The sequence below is a fragment of the Scyliorhinus canicula genome, chromosome 5 (assembly GCF_902713615.1).
Source record: "Scyliorhinus canicula chromosome 5, sScyCan1.1, whole genome shotgun sequence".
Taxonomy (NCBI): Eukaryota; Metazoa; Chordata; class Chondrichthyes; order Carcharhiniformes; family Scyliorhinidae; genus Scyliorhinus; species Scyliorhinus canicula.
This window is the reverse complement of record NC_052150.1, coordinates 166270812-166298554: the sequence shown is the minus strand read 5'-3', so window position 1 is coordinate 166298554 and position 27743 is coordinate 166270812. Positions and strand designations below refer to the sequence as shown.

Below are 27743 nucleotides of genomic sequence, written 5' to 3'. Positions count from 1 at the left end.
TGCTTTTAGCCCATAATGCTGAGCAATATGGATCAACCATGCTTTTACATTACATGTTAAGTAACAGATTGTAATTCCTCCAAAGAAAACTTGTATATAGGATTTCAATTGTAATCTGCTGTACTACACAGAGGAAATGCATCCATAGTAAACTATAAACAGTGATTCCAATTGGTTCACATTATTGTACTCTTTCCTCAAACAATCTGTTACTGAACCCAACCATTGTACTTAACACCATTCATTCAATCTGACATCCTCTGAAGCTCAGTGATTGAGTCATGGTAACAATAGAATATGTTTAGTTGATTTTAATGGTGGCTTTGATCTTAGTCTCAGTTTGCTGAGGCCTCAGAATGGCCATTTTGTAATGGATAATATCACACTTATCCACATTAAACTCCATTTGCCAAAGTTTGGCCCATTCTCCTAGCCTATCTATAGCCATCTATAAATTCTTTATCCCCTCTTCACGTCCTGCTTTCCCACCTATTTTAATATCATCCGTAAATGTTGCTATGTTACACTCTGTCCCTGCTTGCAGATCATTTACATAGATTAGAAACAACTGAGCTCCGAGGACTGACCCCTGCAGCACCCCACTAGTTACAGGTCACCAGTCAGAGAAGGACCCATTTAACCCAACCTTGTCAGTCAGCCAATCCTCAATCCAATCCAGCACTCAACCCCAATCCACTTCGATCTCACCTTCTGGATCAGTCTTTTATGCGGCACCTTGTTTGATGACTCCTGAAAGTCTAGATATACCACATCCACAGGTTCTCCATTATCCACCTTGCTGGTTACATCCTCAAAGAACTCAAGCAAGTTTGTCAAGCATGACTTCCCCTTTATAAAACCATGCTGATATTGGTGGGTTGAGCTTTGTCTTTCCAAATGTTCAGTCATCTCCTTAATGACTGATTCCAGCAACTTCCCCACCACAGAGATCAAGCTAACCAGTCTATAGTTTCCTACTTTTTGCCTCTCTTCCTTTTAGGACAGGGGCATCACATAAGCATGTTGCCAATCCACCGGGACCTTTCCAGAATTTAGGGAATTTTGAAATGTCATATCAATGCATCCACTATCTCTGCTGCCACCTCCTGTAATACCTTAGTGTGCAGGCCAACAGATCCAGGAGACCTATCTGCCTTTAAACCCAGACTGACCCCCTAGTGATAATAATAATTATCACTTATTGTCACAAGTAGGCTTCATTGAAGTTACTGTGAAAAGCCCCTAGTCACCACATTCCAGCCTCTGTTCGGGGAGGCCGGTACAGGAATTGAAACCGCGCTGCTGGCATTGTTCTGCATTGCAAGCCAGCTATTTAGCCCACTGTGCTAAACCAGCCCTGGTTATTGCAACACATTCCATTGCATTGTATTAACTGCAGTTCTTGGAAATGTTTTATTATCCCCTACCGTGAAGATAGAGGCAAAATATTGGTTCAGTGCCTCCACCATCTCTGTGTTCCCCATTATTACTGCACCAGTATCGTTCTCTAAATGGCCAATATTTATTTTAGTTACTCTCTTCCACTTTATTCATATATAGAAGCTTTTGGTATCAGTATTTAAGTTTTCCTCTAGTTTCCTTTTGTCATTCACCTCAGCTCTGTTGACTTTATTTTTAGCGGCCTTCTGCTGAACCTTAAAAGTTCTCCCAATCCTCCAGTTTAGCACTAGCTTTTGCAGAATGGTATACTCTAGTTTTTGCCTTTATGCCCTTTTTGACTTCCTTTTATAACCATGGAACATTTTTCTCCCTTTTACAATTCCCCTTCCTCTCAGGGATATACTTTAATTGAGAGGTATTTAATATCTCCCTGAACATCCACCATTGTTCCTCAACTGTCCTAGCCTCAATTATTTGTGCCCAGTCTGCTTGGGCCAACTCTTTCCTCAGGCCTGTATAATTATCTCTGCCCAACACTAAAACTCCAGTATGGCGCTCTGTCTTCTCCCGATCAATCTGAATTTGAAATTCTAGCATGCTGTGATCACTCCTTCCAAGAGGATCGTTAACGACAAGACTATTTATCAACCCTTCTTTGTTACAAAATACGAAATCTAAAATAGTCTGCTCCCTGGTTGGTCCAATAACATATTGCTCTGAGAAACACTCCCTCATACACTCAATGAAATCTCCCTCGAGACTACCCTTGCCAATTTTATTAATCTAGTCAATATGCATGTTAAAATCACGCATGATTCCCATTGTGCCCTTCGCACAAGCCCTCATAATTTCTTAGTTTATACTATGTACCACTTAGGAAGTATTGCTTGGGAGGCTGTAAATTACTCCGACTCAGGAGCTTTTTCCCCTTTTTTGTACTTCCACCCAGATCGATTCCACCCGATGGCCCTTCGTGCCAATATCATTTATTTTTTTCATCTTTTTTTTTAATAAACATTTTATTGAGGTATTTTTGGTTTAGAACCAACAACAAAATAGACAAGATACATGAAACCATAAACATAGAGCAAAAACCGTTTTACCTTTCGTACAGGTCCCACCCTTATTACCCCCCTACTCCCCTACTCTAACCTAAACTGGCTCTCTAAACCCCCCCCCCCACCCCCCCATCTGCTGATGATTAATTTTCCGCAGGGAAGTCGACGAACGGTTGCCACCTCCGGGTGAACCCTAACAGTGGACCTCTCAAGGCGAACTTAATTTTCTCCATACAGAGAAAGCTAGCCATGTCCAATAGCCAGGTCTCCGGCTTTGGGGGCTTTGGGTCCCTCCATGCCAATAGTATCCATCTCCGGGTTACCAGGGAAGCAAAGGCCAGAACATCTGCCTCTTTCTCCTCCTGGATTCCCGGATCTTCCGACACCCCGAAAATTGCCACCTCTGGACCCAGCGCCACCCTTGTTTTTAAAACCATGGACATGACGTCCGCAAACCCCTGCCAAAATCCCCGAAGCTTTGGACATGTCCAAAACATATGGACTTGGCTCGCTGGTCCTCCCGAGCATTTTGTCCACCTGTCCTGCACCCCAAAGAATCTGTTCATCCGGGCCACTGTCATGTGAGCCCGTTGCACAACCTTAAATTGTATCAGGCTGAGCCTGGCACATGTTGCAGACGCATTGACTCTACTCAACGCATCTGCCCATAAACCATCCTCTATCTCACCTCCCAGATCCTCCTCCCACTTACGGTTCAGCTCCTCGGTCTGCATCTCCTCCAACCCCATAAGCTCCTTACAGATGTCCGAAACGCTCCCCTCCCCTACCCACCCTCTGTTAATTACCCTGTCCTGAATCCCCCTCAGCGGTAGGAGCAGGATGGTTGCCACCTGTTTACGAAGGAAGTCCCGCACCTCCAAATATCTGAATTTGTTTACCCTCGCCAGCCCAAACGTTTCTTCTAGCACCCTCATACTCGGAAAGCTCCCCTCTATGAACACATCCCCCATCCTCTCAATCCCCGATCTCCGCCATACCCGGAACCCCCCCATCCATCCTCCCCGAGGCAAACCGGTGGTTATCACAAATTGGGGCCCAGTCCGATGCCCCCACTGCTCCCACATGCCGCCTCTACTGGCCCCAAACTCTCAGGGCTGCCACCACCACAGGGTTGGTGGAGTGCCATGCCGGTGGGAGCGGCAGAGGCGCAGTTACCAACGCCCCCAGGCTGGTGCCCTTACAAGAAGCCACCTCCATACGCACCCACGCTGACCACCACCCCCCCCCCCCCAACCCACTTCCTGACCATGGCTATGTTAGCCGCCAGGTAATAATTACTCAAATTTAGCAGCGCAGCCCGCCCTCTCCCCGGCTCCGCTCGAGCATTACCTTCCTTACCCGCGGGGTCTTGCCCGCCCAGATGAAGTTCATGATCACCCTGTTAACCCACTTAAAAAAGGACCGCGGAATAAAAATGGGGAGACATTGAAATACAAATAGGAACCTCGGGAGGGCCGTCATTTTCACCATTTGTACCCTCCTGGCCAGTGACAACGGGAGCGCGTCCCATCTCCGGAAATCGTCCTTCATTTGGTCCACCAGCCAGGGCAGATTTAATTTTGCAGCCGGTCCCATTCCTGCGCCACTTGGATGCCTAGGTACCTAATACTACCCCCTCCTGACCTAAACGGCAACTCCCCCAGTCGCCCCTCCTGCCCCCTCGCCTGAACAACAAACATCTCACTCTTATCCATGTTTAGCTTATACCCCGAAAACCGGCCAAATTCCCCAAAAATCTTCATGATTTCCTCCATCCCCTCTACTGGGTCCGAAATGTACAGAAGTAGATCATCCGCATAGAGCGAAACCCTGTGCTCCACCACCCCCCATGACCAGTCCCCTCCAGCCCCTTGAAGCTCTCAGAGCGATTGCCAACTGCTCTATAGCTAGCGCGAACAACAGTGGGGAGAAGGGACATCCCTGTCCCGTCCCCTGGTGCAGCCTAAAGTAGTCCGAAGTTGCCCTGTTCGTCCGCACACTTGCCACTGGAGCCTGATACAGTAACCTGACCCAGTCAATAAAGCCCCGCCCAAATCCGAACCATCCCAGTACCTCCCACAGATAGCCCCATTCTACCCGATCAAAAGCCTTTTCTCATCCGTTGTGATCACTACCTCAACCTCCCTACCTTCCGGGGGCATCATGATCACATTTAACAGCCTTCTTACATTGGCCACCAACTGCCTACCCTGAACAAACCCCGTCTGATCCTCCCCAATAACATCCGGAACAGAGTCCTCAATCCTGGAGGACAAGACTTTGGCCAGCAACTTGGCATCCACATTCATCAGGGAATTCAGCCTGTAGGACCCACACAGCTCGGGGTTCTTGTCCCGCTTAAGAATCAGCGAAATCATTGCCTGTGACATCGTTAGGGGCAGCACCCCTCTTTCCCTTGCCTCATTGAACATCCTCAACAACACTGGCCCCTGGCGCTGGAGGGTGTGCAGAGGAGAATCACTAGGTGAATCCCAGAAGGGATTGGATTACGTGGAGAAGTTGAGTAGACTGGAACTGTACTCGTTGGAATTTAGAAGGATGAGGGGGGATCTTATAGAAACATATAAAATTATGAAGGGAATAGATAGGCTAGATGTGGGCAGGTTGTTTCCACTGGCGGGTAAAAGCAGAACTAGGGGGCATAGCCTCAAAATAAGGGGAAGTAGATTTAGGACTGAGTTTTGGTGGAACTTTTTCACCCAAACGGTTGTGAATCTATGGAATTCCTTGCCCAGTGAAGCAGTTGAGGCTCCTTCATTAAATGTTTCAAGATAGAGATAGATAGTTTTTTGAAGAATAAAGGGATTAAGAGTTACGGTTTTTGGGCCGGAAAGTGGATCTGAGTCCACAAAAGATCAGCCATGATCTCATTGAATGGCGGAGCAGGCTCGAGGGGCCAGATGGCCTACTCCTGCTCCTAGTTCTTATGTTCTTATCCCCGGGAACTTTTTATAGAACTCCACTGGGTACCCGTCCGAAGCCGGGGCCTTACTCGCCTGCATGGCCTTCAAGCCCTCCACTGTCTTTTCCAGCCCAATTGAGGCCCCCAGCTCTTCTACCTGCTCTCCGTCCACCGTTGGGAAATTCAGCCCCTCTAAGAAGCACCTTATCCCCTCCGGCCCCGGAGGGGGTTCCAACCTGTACAGCCTGCTGTAAAAATCTCTAAACGTCTTATTCACCCCTATCGAATCACCAACCAGGTTCCCCTCACCGTCCTTTACTTTCCCTATCTCCCTAGCTGCCTCCCTCTTCCTAAGCTGCTGTGCAAGCATTCTGCTGGCCTTCTCTCCATGTTCATAAATCACCCCCATCGCCTTTCTCAGCTGCTCCACCGCCCTCCCTGTGGTCAGCAAGCTAAACTCCGCCTGCAGCCTCAGCCGTTCCCTCAGGAGCCCTGCCTCTGGGGTATCCGCATACCTCCTATCAATCTGTAATATCTATTTTACCAGTCTGTCCATCTCTGCCCTGTCAACCTTCTCCCTATGAGCCCGGATCGAGATCAGCTTCCCCCTTACCACCGCCTTCAGTGATTCCCAAACCACCGCTGCCGAAGTTTCCCCCTTGTCACTGACCTGCAGGTAGTTCTGAATGAATTTCCTCAGCCGCTCGCACACCCCTTCATCCGCCAAAAGTCCCACCTCTAACCTCCAGTGCAGGCGCTGATTACTGTCTTTACTAACCTGCAGGACAACCCAGTGCGGTGCATGGTCTGAGATTGTGATCGCTGAGTACCCCGTGTCCACTACCCCAGCCAGAAAGACCCTGCTCAAAATTAAGAAATCAATCCGGGAGTACACTTTATGCACGTGTGAGTAGAAGGAGAACTCCTTCACCCTCGGCTGCCCAAACATCCATGTATCCAGCCCCACCCCCCCACCCCCATCAGCTCCATGAACCCTCTTAGTTCCTTTGCCATTGCTGGCACCCTGCCCGTTTTCGAGCTTGACCGGTCTAAGCCCAGGTCCATAACTGTATTGAAGTCCCCTCCCATGACCAACCTGTGCGAGTCCAGGTCCGGTATCTTCCCCAGCATCCTCTTTATAAACTCCACATCATCCCAATTTGGCGCATACACATTTACTAATGCCACCTGCACCCCCTACAGTTTCCCACTGACCATAATGTACCGACCTCCCACATCCGAAACTATTCTACCCGCCTCAAACACCACCCGCTTATTGATCAGGATCGCGACTCCTCTAGTCTTTGAATCTAGTCCCGAGTGAAACACCTGGCTGACCCGTCCTTTCCTCAGTCTAACCTGGTCCTTTACCTTAAGGTGCACCTCCTGCAACATTACCACGTCCGCCTTCAATCCCCTAAGATGCGCAAACACACGTGCCCTTTTGACCGGCCCATTTAACCCTCGAACATTCCAGGTGATCAGCCTAATTGGAGGGCTCATTGCCCCCCCCCCCCCCCCCCCCCCCCCCTCCGCCGATCAGTCATCCCCTTTTTTAGGCCCACCACCAGCCCGTGGTCTGCGCCTCCACCGGTCCATCCCCAGGCAGCCCCCGCCCCTGACCTCCTCTCTGTCCCTCAGCCCAAATCCCTCCCTCGCCAGCAGAACATTCACCCTCCCCCTCCAGCAACAACACCCTGTAACCCAATCCCTTTCCTAAACCAAACATATGCACAGCCCCCACTGTGATTCCGAGAGCTAGCTCACCCAGTTAGCTTGGTAGCCCCCATCCCCAGGGCCAGATAGTCCCCCACCTATTGTTCCCTCCACACTCTCCCCCCTATTCATGCAAACAAACTCCAACATCAAACAATCCCCACACAATTGCCCAACAGAAAAACACCCAAGATCAAAACTAGCACACCACCCCCCCCCAACAGTGCAAATGAAAACCTAAACTCACCCAGCTCTACTGCTGGTTCCAAGCAAAAGAGAAACTTTGTACAAGAACAGAGAAACAAAGCAGAGAAAACAGAAACACGAACGTTGCAGCCAAGTTCAAAAGTGCTCAGTCTTTCGTCAGCCCTTTGTTTTTTGCAAAGTCCAACGTGTCCTCAGGCGACTCAAACTAAAAGTGCTGATCCTCATGCGCGACCCAGAGACGGGCTGGGTATAACAGTCCAAACTTCACCTTTTTCTTGAAAAGGATAGCCCTGATCTGATTGAAGCCTGCTCTCCTCCTGGTCACCTCCACACTCAGGTCTCAGTAAACCCGCAGGATGCTATTGTCCCATTTGCAGCTCCATGTCTGCTTGGCCCACTGCAGAATACGCTCCTTATCCGAGAACCTGTGGAATCTCATCACCACAGCCCTCGGGGGATCTCACATTCGCGGCTTCTTCTGCGAGCCCTTTCCATCTCCAAGGGCCGGGAGAATGTCCCATCCCCCAGCAGCTTCTCAAACATGCCTGCGACATATGCCCCAGCGTCCGTTCCTTCGGACCCCTCCGGAAGCCCGACAGTTCTGCCAACGGGACCTATTCTCTAGGTCCTCCACCTTCTCCAGAAGCTTCTTTTGCTGGCCCTTCAGCATCCCCACCTCCAGCTCCACGGCGATCTGATGCTCCTCCTGCTCAGCCAGCACCTTCTCCACCTTCTGGATCGCAGGATCCTGGGCGTCCAACCTGAGCTCCAGCCGCTCAACCGACGCTTTTATCGGGTCCAAGCAGTCCCGTTTCTGCAAAGCCCTCGTGGATGACTTGCATCAGCTGCTCCATAGACGGCTGGGTTGACAAGCCAGAGGTTCGCCCCTCCGCCATGCTGTCCCCGTTGCAACTACAGCCTAAGTCTTCTCTGTCTTCTTATTTCTGCCCTTACGAACACTTCTAGTCCTTTTTTTCCATGCACCTAAGTGGGAATTCAGTAGAGAATTGCCACTGACATCCGTTCTACAATTCAAGTCCGTTAAAAGATTGGGGGGAAAAGGTCCAAAAGTCCGACCCGAGCGGGAGCCACCAAATGTGCGACTTACTCCTTCATAGCCACCACCGGAAGTCCTTGATGTCATCTTTAACCAACAAAGCAACTCCACCTCCTGTTCCAACCTGTCTATCCTCTCAGAATACTGAGTCCCTTGGACATTCAACTCCCAGTCCTGTCCTCCTGCAATCATGTTTCAGTAATCCCCACCAAATCATACCCATTTGTCTCTATTTATGCTGTCAACTCATTAACCTCATTCCGAATCCTGCAATATTAGGTACATTTAGGTACGATTTTTAAATATGTCCTATGATTTGTTTTTCTTGTGCAGGATTTTCTCGTGCAGTACAATTTTCACACATTCTGACCTCCTTTATTAATCTCTGATAACACTCCGCCTCATCCTGAAGGTGAGACTAGGGCAGCACGGTAGCATTGTGGATAGCACAATCGCTTCACAGCTCCACGGTCCCAGGTTCGATTCCGGCTTGGGTCACTGTCTGTGCGGAGTCTGCACATCCTCCCCGTGTGTGCGTGGGTTTCCTCCGGGTACTCCGGTTTCCTCCCACAGTCCAAAGATGTGCAGGTTAGGTGGATTGGCCATGCTAAATTGCCCTTAGTGTCCAAAATTGCCCTTAGTGTTGGGTGGGGTTACTGGGTTATGGGGATAGGGTGGAGGTGTTGACCTTGGGTAGGATGCTCTTTCCAAGAGCCGGTGCAGACTCGATGGGCCGAATGGCCTCCTTCTGCACTGTAAATTCTATGTATCCCCAACTTTCACTCCCATAGTCATCTTACATTTTGATTTTTTACATTTCCTTGCCCCTCCGTAGTCATTAGATTGGCCCTGCCTGTTCATCCTATTAACCGCCATCATCACCTCACATGCTTACTTCCTGTTTGAATCCCATTAACCATTCTACTCCTTGTGCTTTTACCTTTAGCTGCAGTTGCTATTTATTTTCTTACTATTTCTTTACTCGTTGTTGCTTGTTTTTGGAACTGTATTGAGTTCAGGGATTATCCAGAGATTATAAACCCTTGAGGACTGGTTCTTTAATTTTGTTCCTAGTTCCTGATATTCCTCATTGGGCATGATCCAGATAATCACATTTAAATGAGCTATTAGCATAATTTAATTATGTGCGGCGTATTTGAGGCCATATTCTTCAGGGGCCTGGGAGCCACCAGCCAGGAGGCCTTAACTGGGAACCGATCAGTACTGGTCTCCTCAAGCAGAGACCAGGCATAATGGCCACTTTCAGGGTATTAGAGGCCATTGGATCACCCGGATGGTTGGGAACAGAGCAGAGAATGACCCTGGCTTGCCCCAACACCTGGGCACCCTGGCAATGTCAACCTGACTGATATTGGCATTTTTTCTCGGTGGGGTTAGGAACTGATGAATCAAGCACCCCCTGATACCAATTCACAAAAGGGTGCTGATTCAAGCAGAAATACCTTAGTTCCATATTTTACTTCGGGCAGGATTTGTTTTGAGTTGCTGTTGGGGACTTTTAATGAATGCCTGAATCAATCTGGTACAAGTCTAAAGATTCTTAAGGGGGAGGGGGCGAAACCAGAAGTTGTGGTGCACATCGGCACCAACGGCATAGCCAAGAAAAGGGATGAGGATCTAAAAAGTGATTTTAGTGAATTAGGTTGGAAGCTAAAGAGCAGGACGAGCTCAGGATCTCAGGATTGCTACCAGAGCCACATGCAAGTGAGGCAAAGAAGAGAGCTAGTGCAGCTGAACATGTGGCTACAGGGCTGATGCAGGAGGGAAAGCTTCAGATATGTGGATCATTGGGATACCTTCTGGGGAAGGTGAGACTTGTACATGAAGGACGGATTGCACCTAAACTGGTGGAGCACCAATTTCCTGGGTGGGAGGTTTGCTAGAGCTCTTAGGGAGGATTTAAACTAGTTTGGCAGGGGGACGGGAACCAGAGCTATGGATCAGAGGATAGGGTAGCTGTTGAACAGGCAGAAATAGTATGCAGGAGTCTGTGAGGAAGGATAGATAGTTGATAGGGCAAAGTTGCACTCAGTGGAATGGGTTAAAGTGTGTCTGTTTCAATGCAAGGAGTGTCAGGAATAAGGGAGATGAACTTAGAGCATGGATCAGTACTTGGAACTACGATATTGTGGCCATTACGGAGGCATGGATTTCACAGGGGCAGGAATGGTTGTTAGATGTTCCGGGGTTTAGATGTTTTAAGAAGGATAGGGAGGGAGGTAAAAGAGGAGGGGGCGTGGCACTGTTAATTAGGGAGTGCATCACAGCTGCAGAAAAGGAGGTAGTTGAGGAGAGTTTGTCTACTGAGTCAGTATGGGTGGAAGTCAGAAACAAGAAAGGAGCAGTCACTTTATTTGGAGTTTTCTATAGGCCCCCCAACAGCAGCAGAAAGATGGAGGAACAGATTGGGCGGCAGATCTTGGAAAGGTGCAGAAGTAACAAAGTTGTTGTCATGGGTGACTTCAACTTCCCTAATATTGACTGGACCTCCTTAGTGCAAATGGTTTGGATGGAGCAAATTTTGTCAGGTGTGTACAGGAAGGATTCCTGACTCAATATGTAAATAGGCCACCTAGGGCGAAGTCCATATTGGATTTGGTGCTCGGCAACGAACCAGGCCAGGTGTCAGATGTCTCGGTGGGAGAGCATTTCGGTGACAGTGACCACAACTCCTTGACCTTCACCATAGTAATGGAAAGGATTAGGAACAGACAGTATAGGGAGGTATTTAATTGGGGGAGGGAAAATTATACAGCTATTAGACAGGAGCTGAGGAGCATGAAGTGGGAATAGTTGTTCCAGGGGAAATGCACAACAGTAATGTGGGGGTTGTTCAAGGAGCACTTGCTGCAAGAGCTAGATAGTTTTGTCCCACTGAGACGTGGAAGCAATGGTAAGGTGAAGGAGCCTTGGATGACAAGAGAAGTGGAGCTTCTAGTCAAGAGGAAGAAGGAAGCTTACGTAAAGTTGAGGAAGCAAGGGTCTGACTCGGCTCTAGAGGGTTACAAGGTAGCCAGGAAGGAACTCAAAAATGGACTTAGGAGAGCTAGAAGGGGGCATGAAAAAGCGCTGGCGGGAAGGATTAAGGAAAACCCCAAGGCGTTCTACACTTATGTGAGAAATAAGAGGATGATCAGAGTGAGAGTAGGGTCGATCAGGGATAGTGGAGGGAACTTGTGTCTAGAGTCTGAGGAGCTAAGGGAGGCCTGAAATGAATATTTTGCTTCAGTATTCACGAGAGAGACGGGCCTTGTTGCTCGTGAGAACAGCGTGAACCAGGTTAATAGATTCAAACACGTTGATATTAGGAAGGAGGATGTGCTGGAAATTTTGAAAAGCATCAGGATAGATAAGTCCCTTGGGCCTGACGGGATATACCCAAGGTTACTATGGGAAGCGAGGGAGGAGATTGCCGCGCCGTTGGCGACGGATCTTTGCGTCATCATTCTCCACTGGAGTAGTACCGGATGATTGGAGGGAGGCGAATGTTCTTCCCCTGTTCAAGGAATGGAATCGGGAAATCCTTGGGAATTACAGACCAGTCAATCTTACATCTGTGGTGAGCAAAATATTGGAAAGAATTCTGAGAGAAAGGGTTTATGATTATTTAGAAAAACATAGTTTGATTAAAGATAGCCAGCATAGCTTTGTGAGGGGCAGGTCATGCCTCACAAGCCTCACTGAATTCTTTGAGGATGTGATGAGACACATTGATGAAGGTCGGGCACTGGATGTGGTACATATGGATTTCAGTAAGGTTCCCCATGGTAGGCTCATTCAGATAGCTAGAGGGCACGGGATACAGGGAAATTTGGCTGTCTGTATAAAGAATTGGCTGGCCAAAAGAAGACTGCGAGTGGTAGTGGATGGGAAGTATTCCGCCTGGAAGTCGGTGACCAGTGGTGTCCCGCAGGGATCTATTCTGGGACCTCTGCTCTTTGTGGTTTTCATAAATGACTTGAATGAGGAAGTGGAAAGGTGGGTTAGTAAGTTTGCCGATGACATGAAGGTTGGTGGAGTTGTAGATAGTGTCGAGGGCTGTTGCAGGTTACAACAGGACATTCTTCGAGAAGGTGACCAAACAGGTGGTTGAGGGTAAAGCAGTTGATGTGGTGTATATGGATTTCAGTAAAGCGTTTGATAAGGTTCCCAACGGTAGGCTATTGCAGAAAATACAGAGGCATGGGATTCAGGGTGATTTAGTAGTTTGGATCAGAAATTGGCTAGTTGATAGAAGACAAAGAGTGGTGGTTGATGGGAAATGCTCTGACTGGTGTCCAGTTACTAGTGGTGTGCCACAAGGATCTGTTTTGGGGCCGTTGCTGTTTGTCATTTTTATAAATGACCTAGAGGAGGGCGTAGAAGGATGGGTGAGTAAATTTGCAGATGACACTAAAGTCGGTGGAGTTGTGGACAGTGCAGAAGGATGTTACAAGTTACAGAGGGACATAGATAAGCTGCAGAGCTGGGCTGACAGGTGGCAAATGGAGTTTAATGCAGAAAAGTGTGAGGTGATTCATTTTGGAAGGAATAACAGAAAGGCAGAGTACTGGGCTAATGGTAAGATTCTTGGTAGTGTGGACGAGCAGAGAGATCTCGGTGTCCATGTCCATAGATCCCTGAAAGTTGCCACCCAGGTTGAGAGGGTTGTTAAGAAGGCGTACGGTGTGTTGGCCTTTATTGGTAGAGGAATTGAGTTTCGGAGCCATGAAGTCATGTTGCAGTTGTACAAAACTCTGGTGCGGCCGCATTTGGAGTATTGCGTACAGTTCTGGTCGCCTCATTATAGGAAGGACGTGGAAGCTTTGGAACGGGTGCAGAGGAGATTTACCAGGATGTTGCCTGGTATGGAGGGAAAATCTTATGAGGAAAGGCTGATGGACTTGAGGTTGTTTTCGTTAGAGAGAAGAAGGTTAAGAGGTGACTTAATAGAGGCATACAAAATGATCAGAGGGTTAGATAGGGTGGACAGTGAGAGCCTTCTCCCACGGATGGAGGTGGCTAGCACGAGGGGACATAGCCTTAAATTGAGGGGTAATAGATATAGGACAGAGGTCAGAGGTGGGTTTTTTACGCAAAGAGTGGTGAGGCCGTGGAATGCCCTACCTGCAACAGTAGTGAACTCGCCAACATTGAGGGCATTTAAAAGTTTATTGGATAAGCATATGGATGATAAGGGCATAGTGTAGGTTAGATGGCCTTTAGTTTTTTTCCATGTCGGTGCAACATCGAGGGCCGAAGGGCCTGTACTGCGCTGTATCGTTCTATGTTCTATGTTCTATGATCAGAGGATTAGATAGGGTGGACATCGAGAGCCTTTTTCCTCGGATGGTGATGTCCAGCACGAGGGGACATAGCTTTAAATTGAGGGGAGATAGATACAGGACAGATGTCAGAGGTAGGTTATTTACTCAGATAGTAAGGGCGTGGAATGCCCTGCTTTCAACAGTAGTGGACTCGCCAACACTAAACGCATTCAAATGGTCATTGGATAGGCATATGGACGATAAGGGAATAGTGTAGAGGGACTTTACAAGGGTTTCACAGGACGGTGCAACATCGTGGGCTGAAGGGCCTGTACAGCGCTGTAATGTTCTATGTTCTATGACATTGATAGGATGCAGAGCTGAGCTGAGAAGTGGCAGATGAAGTTCAACCTAGATAAATGTGAAGTGATTCATTTTGGAAGGTCGAATTTGAATGCTGAATACAGGGTTAAAGGCAGGATTCTTGGAAGTGTGGAGGATAGAGGGATCTTGGGATCCATGTACATAGGCCCCTCAAAGTTGGCACCTTGGTTGATAGGGTTGTTAAGTAGTCGTATGGTGTGTTGGTTTTCATTAACAGTGGAATTGAGTTTAAGAGCCGCGAGGTTTTGCTGCAGCTTTATAAAACCCCAGTTAAATCACACGTGGAATATTGTCTCCAGTTCTGGTCGCCTCATTATAGGAAGGATGTGGCGAGGGTGCAGAGGATATTTACCAGGATGTTGCCTGGACTGGAGGGCATGTCTTATGAAGAAAGGTTGAGGGAGCTAGGGCTTTTCTCACTGGAGCGAAGAAGGAAGAGAGGTGCCTTGATAGAGGTGTACAAGGTGATGAGAGGCATGGATAGAGTGGATAGCCAGAGACTTTTCCCCAGGGCAGAAATAGCTGTCACGAGGGGGACATAATTTTAAGGTGATTGGAGAAAGGTATAAGGGAGATGTCAGAGGTAGGTTCTTTACACAGAGAATGGTGGGTGCATGGAATGCACTGCCAGCGGTAGAGTTAGAGGCATTAGGGGCATTGAAGTGACTCTTGGACAGGCACATGGACAGCAGTAAATTGAAGGGGTGTAGGTTAGGTTGAACTTAGATTAGAATAAATGGTCGGTGCAACATCGTGGGCCGAAGGGCCTGTACCGTGCTGTACTGTTCTATGTTTTGTGTTCTAAGATGTACTTCTGGTCCCGTTTGAAAACTGGATATTGCACTGCTAAATTGGTTTCTATTTTACATAAACAGGTAAAACGAAGCCCACTTTCTTTCATTAACTCATATGGTAAAAATACTGCTGCAGGCTAATGAATAAACAACAAGAAAAAAAAAATACTCTTCCCGTCCTCACTCCCCACACATTTCCTGGGCCCCATCCATGCCCCCACCATCCATGTCCCATTGCCCCATGCCAATTTAGTGCCACTCTACTCACCCCACTGCCCCATACTCACATGCCAACATAGTGCCAATTTCTGCTCATCAATCCCCCCTCCCACCACACTTTACCCTTATCCCCTCCATGCAACTCATCAAGTATCCTTGGACAGTTTCTTTACAACCTTGGCACGCTCTGGAAAGCTTTGAAAGGTTTGATACTTTCTGGACAGCTTTGGCACTTCCTGGGTCACTTTGACAGCTTCAGCAGTTCTTGGACAGCTTTGACACTTGCAGGAAAATTTTGACAAATTTGACACTTTCTCAATAGCTTTGACAGGTTTGAAAGTTGAACAGCTCTTTCGCAGTTCACTGGCAGCTGGACAGTTCCTTGACAGTTCCATGACAGTTAGGCAACACTTTAACCGGTCCATAAAAAGACAGTTCCTTGACAGTTGAACAGCTCCTTGACAGTTCCAATGATATTGCGCAGAAAACATGCAGAAACATGTCTTACCTCTCCCAATGGTGCCCTAGGATACTATCCAAACGGCACCTCAATTGTCCAATGGGGTACACTGGTGATCCAAACACATCCACCAGGTTCGGTCCACCTCATACCTGTTCTAGTCTGCACACGCCGAATTCCACACCCTTACAAAATCCCACTTCAGTGGAAGCAGCTGGTGATTTAACGGCTAGCTGCCTCCAAAAATCGTGCATTCTTGAACCCCAGCCTCATTCCAGTCCCAACCCAAGGAAGATGGGAAATGCTCCTCACTGCTCTCAACAGCAAACATTGGTGCCAGTTCTGTTAATTGCAAAGTGGCTAACATATACCCTCAGCACCATTTAGAATAAAGTCAAGGCTTGCTTCAGCAACAGAAGGGCTAATTGCAGCACATATTGACCAGGCTTTTCCTCAGAACTCTCCCTGTTCCATTGTCATACTGAGGAACCTTTCATTACTGAACCTCACCCTGATCGAAAATTGCCCTCTTCCTTTCCATGCTGCTAATCAAGAAATCTTGTGATGATGTGGTCAGGAACCGTGTTGCGAACAATATGAACGGCTATCACTTGAAGCTTCTGGTTTCTTCATTGTTGTTTTATTTCCAGCCAGTTCAGAGATACTTCAAAACTCTGCTTCTGTTGGATGTGACAAACTCATGAGACAAAGCCAAGCATTAAAAAAACTGAGATGTTTGCCAGCTTCAACAACAGGTGATTGATATACTGAGAAGTAAGTTATAATAATTATTTTTAAGAGAGTAAAATCTATTTTCTTGTACCTGTTAAGGGGTCAAGTGTGTTCTTTCCTCCTCAGTGCCTTAATTTGTGGTAGTTAATTGTGATTTCATTGAGTGGATACTTTACTCCCGTGCTTGTGGAAGCAGCAGAGTGGTGAGTGTTGTACTTTATAATATGATGTGGAGATGCCGGCGTTGGACTGGGGTGGGCACAATAAGAAGTCTTACAACACCAGGTTAAAGTCCAACAGGTTTGTTTCGAATCACTAGTTTTCGGAATGCAGGTTCACCTGAGGAAGGAGCTGCACTCCAAAAGGTAGTAATTCAAAACAAACCTGTTAGACTTTAACCTGGTGTTGTAAGACTTCTTACTGTACTTTATAATAGTATGTGGAGTACTGGATTGGTTGCTCTCTCAAATATGATTGACATGACTACTCTAATGCTCAAAACCAAGACAACCCCTTTCCTAGAATTCACAAAAGTAGAAAGATTATTTGCACAGAATATGAAAATGCTACATCTTCAATTCAAAATATAAGTGCAATTTAATGTGCTCTTGTTTGTTAATCTAATTATATTAAGTTAAAGCTATAGTCCCTTTTATTAGGGTCATGTTTTGTGAATGGAGGCAATTATGCCATCTCCCCACAGTAATTATCATGGGTCCTTTTGTTCACTCTTGCAGAAGATTCACAATGCAAAGATTTATTTTTAAGACTGTAGCTGAGAACTTAGCAGCCACAACAGTTATGAGTGTCTCCTTGAAAAATAACAGAATGGGATCCAACATCTTCCCTCTCCATAGCGTGTTTGAATTTATTTAGGACGTTTCCTTCAACTATTATTTGATTTACGGTTTCGGTTAGCTTTTTATTTTCTTAACCAGAGAACTAACCTACATCTAGAAATGGAAAACACTGTGGATGCTGGAAACCAGAAATAAATTCAGGTATGTCATTGACCTAAACCATCAATTCTGCTTCTCCCTCCACAAATGTACAATCAACCTAGAGCTGCTCTGGTCAACAGCATGATCAATGCCGAGTGGATCTAATAAGTGCATCGATACTGAGGAAGAATAAACAGGAAGAGAAATTTCCAAACATGGTGCAGGTAGAGAAAGTTAGTCATGTGGATTTTTCAAAGATTCAGTTGTCAAACCTGCAATTTAAAGGGGAAATGCACACATACACAAACACATGGATTTATAAAGTGTAGGATTTGAACTATGACATGTGGAGAAGATCTAAAGTAGAAGAACTTTTCTTTATTCATTACAGTTCCAGATTGTGCAGAGAATATTCAGAAATAATTTATTCTATTCTATTCTCTGTGGATTCTATGAATTGTAGAAGGCTAGTCCAAGTAAATTTCAAGAGGCATTTGTTTTTCTTAATCAAACTACAAAATGTAGCAATGCCACATCAACAAAATGAATTTTAATTTGAATGAAAGTAATATACAACCGGTGTGTTAATCATCTAACCCTACAAATGGACAATCTTAATTCTTTCTTCTGTTACAATTCAGTAAGAAAAAATGGCAAAGGCAAATGGTTAAACGTTTAATGAATGAAAATCCACTTGCTGAAGTTCCCTAATCTGGTAGGGGATATAAATATATATATAATGTTCAGTACTCACTCTGTGGAATTAGAACGAGGTCTAAATTTCCTTCCTTTGTTTTTCTTTCGGTTGGCTCCTAAATTCCCTGAAGAAAATCAATCAGGAAAAATCCGAGCATGTAATAAACATGAATTACATTATCAGCACAATTTTAAAACAATTCAGCGATCAAGAATAATTAAACATAAACATTAACATGGAAAGAAATACCTTTCATTTTTCAGTTGTACTGTTTTGAATATAAAATGTTTCTACATATTTACGGCGATAAATTTATTTTTTATTCATTTTATACAGGATGTGGGCTTCGCTGGTTAGGCCAACATTTGTTGCCCATCCTCAACTGTCCTCGAGAAGGTGGTAGTGTGCTGTTTTCTTGAACCGCTGCAGTCCATGTGATGTAGATACATGCACGTGCTATTAGGTGTGATGATCTCTGCTTTCTTGGTAAGAATGGCTTTTGTGTGTAGTGTTCAACAAAGAACATAAAGCTATGTTGATTAACAAAGCCAATTTATTAACACTACTTAAAATAGAACATACAGTGCATAAGGAGGTCATTCAGCCCATCGAGTCTCCACTGACCCTCTTATGCCCTCACTTCCACCCTATCCCCGTAATCCAATTACCCCTCCTAACCTTTTTGGACACAAAGGGCAATTTAGCATGGCCAATCCTAACCTGCATGTCTTTGGACTGTGAGAGGAAACTGCAGTAACCGGAGGAAACCCATGCAGACACAGGGAGAACGTGCAGACTCTGCACACACAGTGTCCCAGCGGGGAATCGAACCTGGGACCCTGGCGCTGTGAAGCCACAGTGCTATCCACTTGTGCTACTATGCTGTCCTCCCCTGTACTTAGGAAAACGTTTGAATAGATTCAAACGTTTTCCAAAGCACAAAGGCTACTAAATAAACTATGCTATAACTCTATCTACAGAACTCCAAAATACACAACCACTCTTTTTCACTAAACAACTTCTCCCAGAATAAAGGGTGTTAGGCGATCCACGTGACTGCTCTTGATCAACATCTGGTTAGATATATTTACATAAAATTGTTAACTCTTCATCTACCACACAAATCTAGATTATTACAGGAGGAAGTTCCAGGTTTTGACCCAACCACAGTGAAGGCACGGTGATTTATTTCCAAGTCAGGACCAGGAGTGACTTGGAGGAGAACCTCCAGGTTGTGGGGTTCCCATGTATCTGCTGCCCTTGTCCTTCTAGATGGTAGTGGGTTCACTGTCTAAGGAGCCATGGTGAGTTCCTGCAATGTATCTTGTAAATGCACCTACTGAGCAGCGGTGGTGGAGTGAGTGAATGATTGTGGAAGGGGTGCCAGTGAAGTGGGCTGCTTTGTCCTGGATGGTGCGAGCTTCTTGAGTGTTGTTGGAGCTTTACTCATCCAGGCAAGTGGGGAGTATTCCATTACACTCCTGACCTGTGCCTTATAGATAGTGGACAGGCTTTGGGGAGTCAGGAGGTGAGTTACTCACTGCAGGATTCCTAGTCTCTGACCTACTCTCAGGGCCACAATATTTATATGGCTAGTCCAGTTCAGTTTGTGGTCAATGATAACCGATAAGATGTTGATTATGGGGAATTCAGCGATGGTAATGCCATTGAATGTCAAGGGGAGGTTGTTTGATTCCCTCTTATTGGAGATAGTCATTGCCTGGCACTTGTGTGGCGCAAATGTTAGTTGTCACTTGTTAGCCCAAGCCTGGATATTTTCCAGCTCTTGCAGCATTTGCATGTGAACTGTTTCAGTGTATGAGGAGTCGTGAATGATGCTGAACATTGTGGAATCGTCAGCAAACATCCCCACATCTGACTTTATGTTGGAAGGAAGGTCATTGATGAAGCAGCTGAAGGGCCTCGTACACTGCCCTGAGGAATTCCTGCAGTGATGTCCCAGGACTGAGATGACTGATCACCACAACCATCTTCCTTTGTGCCAGGTATGACTCCAATCAGTGTAGCGTTTTCCTCCTAATTCCCATTGACTCCAGTTTTAATAGGGCTCCTTGATGCCATACATTCTCAAATGCTGCCTTGATGTCAAGGGTAGTCACTCTCACCTCACCTCTGGAGTTCAGCTTTTCTGTCAATGTCTGAACCAAGACTATGATGGGGTCAGGTGCTGAGTGACCCCGGCAGAACTCAAACTGAGAGTCAATGAGAAAGTTATTGTTAAATAAGTGCCACCTGATAGCACTGTTGATGACCTCTTCCATCACTTTGCTGATGATTAAGCGTAGACTGATAGGGCGGTAATTGACTGGGTTGAACTTGTCCTACTTTTTGTGTGCATAACATACCTGGACAATTTTCCACAGCCGAGTAGCTGCACTGGAACATTTTGGCTTGGGGAGTGCAAATTCTGGAGCACAAGTCTTCAGTACTATTGCCAGAATATTATCAGGACCCATAGACTTTGCAGCATCCAGTGCCTTCAGCCATTTCTTCATATCATGTGGGGTAAATCGAATTGGCTGAAGACTGGCATCTGTGATGCTGGGAACCTCTGGAGGAGACCGAGATGGATCATTCATTCGGCACTTCTGGTTGAAGATTATTGTGAATGCTTCAGCCTTGTCTTTGGCTCAGATGTGCTGGGCTCATTCATCATGCCCCTGGCGTGGCGGGGGGACCTGCTGGAATTCTTAACTCTTGAGAAGGTGAAATTTGAACTGAGGGGGAAGGAAGGCGGGGTTCCACAATTCATGAGTGTCATTCATAATGCACTTTCAAGAATTGGAACATTGGGGGGTGGGGTTGGGGACTGTGTATGTTGATGGTGACTATAGCCGATTCCTGATTCCTTTTTTATACATTTGATGTTTGTGTTGACATGCTAGCTGTTGTTTGGGGGTTGGTAGGAGGATGGGATTGTTATTGCTGATAAGGGACTGACATTGCATTTGTTACCATTGATTGTTTGTTGATGGGTGTAAATTTTGAAGAAAATATGAAAAAGGAGAATAACATTTTTTTTTTTTAAATTGAGGATGGGAATATTTGTGGAGCCTCCTCCTCCAGTGAGTTGTTTAATTGCCTACCACCATTCACGACTGAATGTAGCAGGACTGCACAGCTTAGATCTGATCCATCAGTTATGGGATCGCTTGGCTCTATGACTTGCTGCTTATAAAATTATGAAGGGAACAGATAGGATAGATGTTTGCAGGTTGTTTCCACTGGCGGGTGAAAACAGAACTAGGGGGAATAGCCTCAAAATAAGGGGAAGTAGATTGAGGACTGAGTTTAGGAATAACGTCTTCACCCAAAGGGTTGTGAATCTATGGAATTCATTGCCCAGTGAAGCAGTTGAGGCTCCTTCATTAAATATTTTAAAGATAAAGATAGATAGTTTTTTGAAGAATAAAGGGATTAAGGGTTATGGTGTTCAGGCCGGAAAGTGGAGCTGAGTCCACAAAAGATCAGCTATGATCTCATTGAATGGCGGAGCAGGCTCGAGGGGCTATATGGCCTACTCCTGCTTCTAATTCTTATGTTCTTGTGTTGTTTGGCATGCAAGTATTCCTATGTTGTAGCTTCACCAGGTTGACACCACATTTTTCGGTATGCCTGTTGTTGCTCCTGGCAGTCCCTTCTGCACTCTTCATTGATCTAGGGTAGATCCCCTGGATTGGTGGAAATGGTAGAGTGGGGGATATGCCAGGCCATGAGGTTACAGATTGTGGCTGAGTACAATTCTGCTGCTGCTGATGGCCCACAGTGCCTCATGGATGCCTAGACTTGAGTTGGTAGATCTATTCTGAACCTCGTCCATTTAGCACGATTGTGGTGCCACACAAAACGATGGATGATATGCTCAATGTGAGAAGGGGCTTTGTATCCAGGTGGACTGTGTGGTGGTCAGTCCTACCGATACTATCATGGACAGCTGCATCTGAGGCAAGCAGATTGGTGGGGACAAGGTCTAGTATGTTTTTTCCCTCATGTTGGTTCCCTCACCACTTGTTGCAGACCCAGTCTAGCAGCTGTGTCCTTTAGGACTAAGCCAGTTCGGTCAGTAGTGATGCTGCCAAACCACTCTTGGTGCTGGACATTGAAGTCCCCTACCCAGAGTACATTCTGTGCCCTTCCCACTCTTGATGCATCCTCCAAGTGGTGTTCAACATGGAGGAGTACTGATTCATAAGCTGAGTAATAATCAGCAGGCAGTTTCCTTGCCCATGTTTGACCTGAAGCCTAAGACTTCTAAGGGTTCCAGAGTCAATGTTGAAGATCCCCAGGATAACTCTCTTGTATAAAAGAAGCACTAAATAAAGTACAAAAATGTGATATTAAATTAGGAGGCTAATTGGTGACGAAAATGAGATTTGCAGATTGTGCTAGTACAGATACTGATGGATAGAATGAATGAAGTGGTGAAAGCTTGGGAATAGAAATTAAAGTATAAAGGATGGAAGCTCTGAACATTTACAAAAATAATGGCGGGAAATCAGAGGTCAAGGTAAATGATTAACAGTTGGAACAGGCTTCACAATTTAATGCCCTGGGAAGCATCTTGTCAAAAGATGATTGCTGCCATAAAGAAATCAGGGCTAGAATTGCACTGACAAATAATGTATTCTCCAAACATAAAGAATTGTTCTGCATATGAATAAGTAGAGATCTTAAGAAACAACTTATGAAGACTGTGATTTGTAGTGTCTTGTACAGTGCTGAAATGTGGACATTGAGAAAAGCAGATATCCAAAAGCGAGCAAATTGTGAAGGTTGGAGCAGATCAGTGTAGTAGAAGGATCTGGTACCTAAAGGGTTAGCACGAGACTGAGTACAGCATCGCTGATACTGTGATGTAAGAAGGCACATGACCTAGAGCTAGGGCCAGTCTAGAGATGAGTAGCAATGTTTAAGAAACTAGAGTTAAAGTCCTCTCTATATCTACTATATATACAAAGTTCAGTGTTGTTAATAAACACTTCCTTGGACCTTAAACAAGTCTGCTTCATGATGTCCAAGCAGTATCCTTCAATGATAGCGACAACTGAATATATCATGGTAACAGAGGTAGGATCCATCACTCAGTTGGAAAGAGCAATGAAGAAGTTACAGGTTGCGGAGGAGATGAAGTTGTTAATGAATACCATCGAGAGTAGGCAAAAAGTTTGGATTGACCATATTCTAAGGTATGAGAAATTGCTGAAGGAGGTGACTGAAGAAAGATGGAGGGATGTAGATCAAAAGGGGGAAAGGGAATGATGACATTAGATAACTTGAAATTGAAAGGCTCCTATGAGCAACTGAAGAGGGAAGTAAAAGACCATGAGGTACAGGGAAATGCGTAGAGGAGCTGCCCTTAGGCAGATCACCACAGCCACTGTTATACTTCTCCATCTGTCAATATTGTGCTTCAAATTTGAAAGGGAGCTACTTAGCTAAAGTCAGTAAATGGTTCTCCACAGAAAGCATACTCTGGCATTTTTCCAGTCCTGGATATTGATTCCGTCAACTAAAATGGGGGCTGGTTTAGCTCACTTGGCTAGATGGTTGGTTGTGATGCAGAGCGAGGCCAGCAGCGAGGGTTCAATTCCTGTATTGGCTGAGGTTATTCATGAAGGCCACGCCTTCTCATCCTTGCCTGAGGTGTAGTGATCTTCAGATTAAATTATTACATGTCAGCTCTCCCCCCTCAAAGGGGAAAGCAGCTTATGGTCATCAGGGACTATAGTAACATTACCATTATGGGCAGCACAGTAGCACAGTGGTTAACACAGTTGCTTCACAGCTCCAGGGTCTCAGGTTCGATTCCCGACTTGGGTCACTGTCTATGCGGAGTCTGTACGTTCTCCCCGTGTCTGCGTGGGTTTCCTCCGGGTGCTCCGGTTTCTTCCCACAGTCCAAAGATGTGCGGGTCTGGTGGATTGGCCATGATAAATTGCCTTTAGTGTCCAAAAAGGCTAGGTAGGGTTACTGGGTTACAGGGATAGGTTGGAGGTGTGGTCTTAAGTGGGGTGCTCTTTCCAAAGGCAGGTGCAGACTCGATGGGCCGAATTGCCTCCTTCTGCACTGCAAACTCTATGAAATGTATGTGATTATCTAAAATAAATGTTTGAAAGGGGAGTTCACAGTGACATTTGTTCTTCAGTGTCTCTGCTCTAACTAACCTGCCAGGACGAACTCTAACTTCTCCGTTACTTTGAATATCACCAAAAGATTTTCACTGGGTGCATACCTATGCTCTCCAGTTTCCCTCATACACCATTATTCATGTGCAGCCATATGATATATCAGCCTTGGGTCAGAGGCAGCACTCTCACTTGGAGTCACAACACTATGGTTTTAAGATCCACTCTTGTGATTTGAGCATATCATCTAGATTGATGCTTCATATGTAGGGAGTGCTACATTGACTTTTAGGTGAGACATTAAACCAAGGTGCTGACTGATTTCTCAGGTGGATGTAAAAAAATCTCATGGCACTATTTCTGTTATGACCTCCTCAGGGTATGCAAGGCTTCCCCTCCTACATTTTGGAGTACAAACTCCCCAGGTGATGGGCAGGGTGGGGAGAGGGAGGGGGGGGGGGGGGGGGCTGCAGAGTCTTACCCTCTAATTGAGAGGAACCTAGCAGGATATGAACCCGACCTGGGAGCAGGCAGAGGATAGTGACCCTGCAGGGTGAGGAGTAGTGTATTTGTAGTATTGTGAGTAGAGGAAATAAACCTAGTTTTTACCCTGCCTAACTGGTGTCATATGAAGTCCTTACTTTTGGCTATCGCAATTTTGAAGAAGGGCAGAGGCATTTCTCTTGTGTCCTGGTTCAAATGCATTTTATGGGTGTGAAGTGTTTTGGGATGGCTTGAAAGGTGTTGCATAAATGTAAGTTCTTTCGTTATTAATAATAACAGCATCAGGAATCAAATACATTTGAATGAGATGGATGCAGATATGATAAAACCAAGATTAACTGAAATTTAAATATAAATCATGAATTTAATCCAAGTTAATTTTTGCATTGCTTGTCGGTCCTAATTTTAGGTACCATGGGTTAGGTCTTACATCTGGCAGATGACATTTAACATTGATAAAGCAATGCTATTCACCTGGATATGGCTAATGCCACACATGTGTAGATCATGCAGGGTTCCAAACTAATATCGAGTGCACTAGTCTCCAAATACGAACAACTGACAGACAGAGGCATTGGTGTGCATATTTTATGTTGACTGAAAGAAGATTCGCTCTTAGAGCCTTTCTTTCAGATATGTTAAAATACGTTTCCACTTAAACACGTAAGTGGATATAAAGAATCCCACTACTGGGAGAAGAGCAGAGATTTGCTGGTGCCCAGGCCAATACTGATCTCTCAACTAACACTACCAGAACAGATACACTATGATAAAAGCTAATTACTGCGGATGCTGGAATCTGAAATCAAAGAGAAAATGCAGGTCTTGCAGCAGGGAGAGAAAGGAGAAAAGATACACTATTTTTGGGACCTTGTCAGGTGCAAATTGGCTCCTGCATTACAACTGCCCTTTCCTACATTATAATAGTGACCTACACTTTGAATGTAAATCCATATCATTCATTATATTATATATATATAAATAACACTAACCCTGCCAGGAGTTACTGCGTGGTCTACCATTTTCACAGACATCTGGAATATGTTTTTCATCTGGAATCCGTTCACTCCATGAATGAGAGAGTCCATTTGATCTGAAATGTTAAAAAATATACTTGAGGTAATCCTTCACTTTGACCCTACAACGAAATGCCAGATTGTTCTTCGGCTTCCCCGAGGTAGTGTACTAAGATACCAAGACAGAGATGTTGCTGTGTCTGTTTTAGTATATTATCATGAACATTTAAATGAGGAAAGTTGCATGATTAGCTGAAGGTGCAGCCTTTGGAGTCAGGACCCTTGCACGCTTACCTTGGTGCATGCAGTTCATAACACTGTAGCAGATTCACAAGCAAGATTCACCTGCGAGCACATGTGCAAAGTCATGGAGTGCTACGTACATTCACAATTTCCCCTTGTGTGCTCTGTATTATTGTTTGCAAGAGCTAATTTTGTTTTTATTATTTTAAGGGTCATGTCAATTCATTTTTCTTTTCACATTCAGGGCCATTTCTGCTTCTGTACAAGGGAGGAACAAATGCACAGCAGCACTCCTGAGGTAATTGTGTATGTCGCACATTTTTCCACAATTCATTAAATCCTTTTGAATGCAATTGCCCCTCCTAAATGTCCATATTTTTTTCTCAGGGATGGATAACAGCAGACTTAGATTCAAACGTTCAACATATGCGATGAGGGCCAATGCTGTGAGCCCAGATATCCTCACCAATGTACAGGTCTTACTCAATCAGCAGTAACTGCTTTACTCATGCGTGTGTGATCAATCAGGAGCAGCAAAATGCAAAGTGCTGGCCATGGTGGTGGAACACAGAACACTGATCAGGGCACCTGGCATGTGTTTTGCAGATACAGTGACTGGGCATGCTGAGAGTGAGACCAAAAGAAATTGCAGGAAAATAAATACAAGAAAAAAAAATGACAGTCTAGTAGCAGCCAATTACTTACCCTTTCTTTGTTCATTGCTCCACTTCAGGCTGTGTGGTTTTTTTCTCACCATTAACCATTAAGCTGCCCTTTTTCTAGGTTCTCAGTATTTTACCTCAGTTTCTCTTTGAACTTCTAGTGCAATTTGAGCTATCTAGTAGTTAGGTCTTTCTGACTGTACACTACAGAAAATGTGACTCAACCAGTTTCTTTTCAATTAACCAGGGGCTCAAGAATTCAATCTCAAAAAGTATGCATGAATTCAAGAGACTTGGAAGATCTGTTCATTATCATTATCTGTTGACATTTGAGAGGAGAGAAGTGAATCTTAGAAAAGAAGGAAGATGATTTGAATACCTGCATCCTTCCAACTGCAAGCCCGAGGAGTTTTGGCGATAAAAAATGTTACTGCTATACATGGGTCTCATCTCAACACAGCTTGTATATTGTGTTGCTACTTTTAAAAAGCAAAACTGATTGACAAAAAAAACGGCGGACATTCCAATTTGCCTTCCACCTTCCCTCAAGCCAGATGCAGGTTTTCCCGTGCCTGTGTCAAAGTGGATATAATTCAGAACTGGACACAAAACCAGCTTTTGCATTAGCACCCCAAACACACAGGGGGAAATTGGGTTAGAATGGTTTAAAGCTCAAGCTTCATATAACTTTACTCTATTTGCTATGTAATTAACTCAACTGCTTGTTGCTTGTAAAAGAATAGGTTGAGAAAAAAATGCAGACCTTTTCTTAGAACTAGATGCTGAATAGTTTGAGCTGACTCCAGGAGGTATGTCACTATAGAAAGAGTCAGCTTCCCCAGGCTTTTTGACATAGTCTCCTTGTGGCATTTGCCTACAAACAGTGAGAAGGTAGGAAAGAAGAGCCATCAAACCCGGAACAAGTACATCTAGAACCACCATCCCTCATAACATTCTATCAAATAATTGCGTTCAAAATTGAGATTTTGTTGATGTTATGCTGCATGGTATCACAAGCAACATATTTAAAAGCAGGTTATGTGAAAAATGAAAGCTGTAAAGATAAAGTTTAAAATTAATTATTAGTCTGACAAAGCATAGATGTGAAACAGGCAATGGGTGCATGACATATCTGGTGCTGGACAGCCCAATGGTTCAAGAGGAATGGCAGATTCACAACCCAGTGGGTTGTAAGTTTGCATTCCAGTCTTAACTGGCAGTAGACATGTCTGTTGTCATTTTGCCTAGGTTTGTAAGCTCATCCTGATAGGTGAAGCATTCTCAGCATAGAGCACTGAATCTTGGGGTGAGGGGAG

At 45.3% G+C, this 27743-nt stretch overlaps 1 protein-coding gene across 6 annotated transcripts in view; it reads right to left on the bottom strand.

Annotated features, from left to right (window-relative positions):
• Window positions 1–27743, bottom strand: part of adam22 (ADAM metallopeptidase domain 22) — a 480389-nt gene that overhangs the window by 26028 nt on the left and 426618 nt on the right. For 4 of the 6 annotated variants that reach the window (XM_038797995.1, XM_038797996.1, XM_038797998.1 and 1 more), the window contains exons 27-29: window positions 27191–27301; window positions 25499–25599; window positions 17914–17980 (exon numbers count right to left, since the gene is read on the bottom strand). In XM_038797995.1, the coding sequence (XP_038653923.1) occupies window positions 17914–17980; window positions 25499–25599; window positions 27191–27301 (279 nt within the window). The remainder of the gene's footprint in view (window positions 1–17913; window positions 17981–25498; window positions 25600–27190; window positions 27302–27743) is intronic. The other 2 variants (XM_038798000.1, XM_038798001.1) reach the window with 1 other exon arrangement.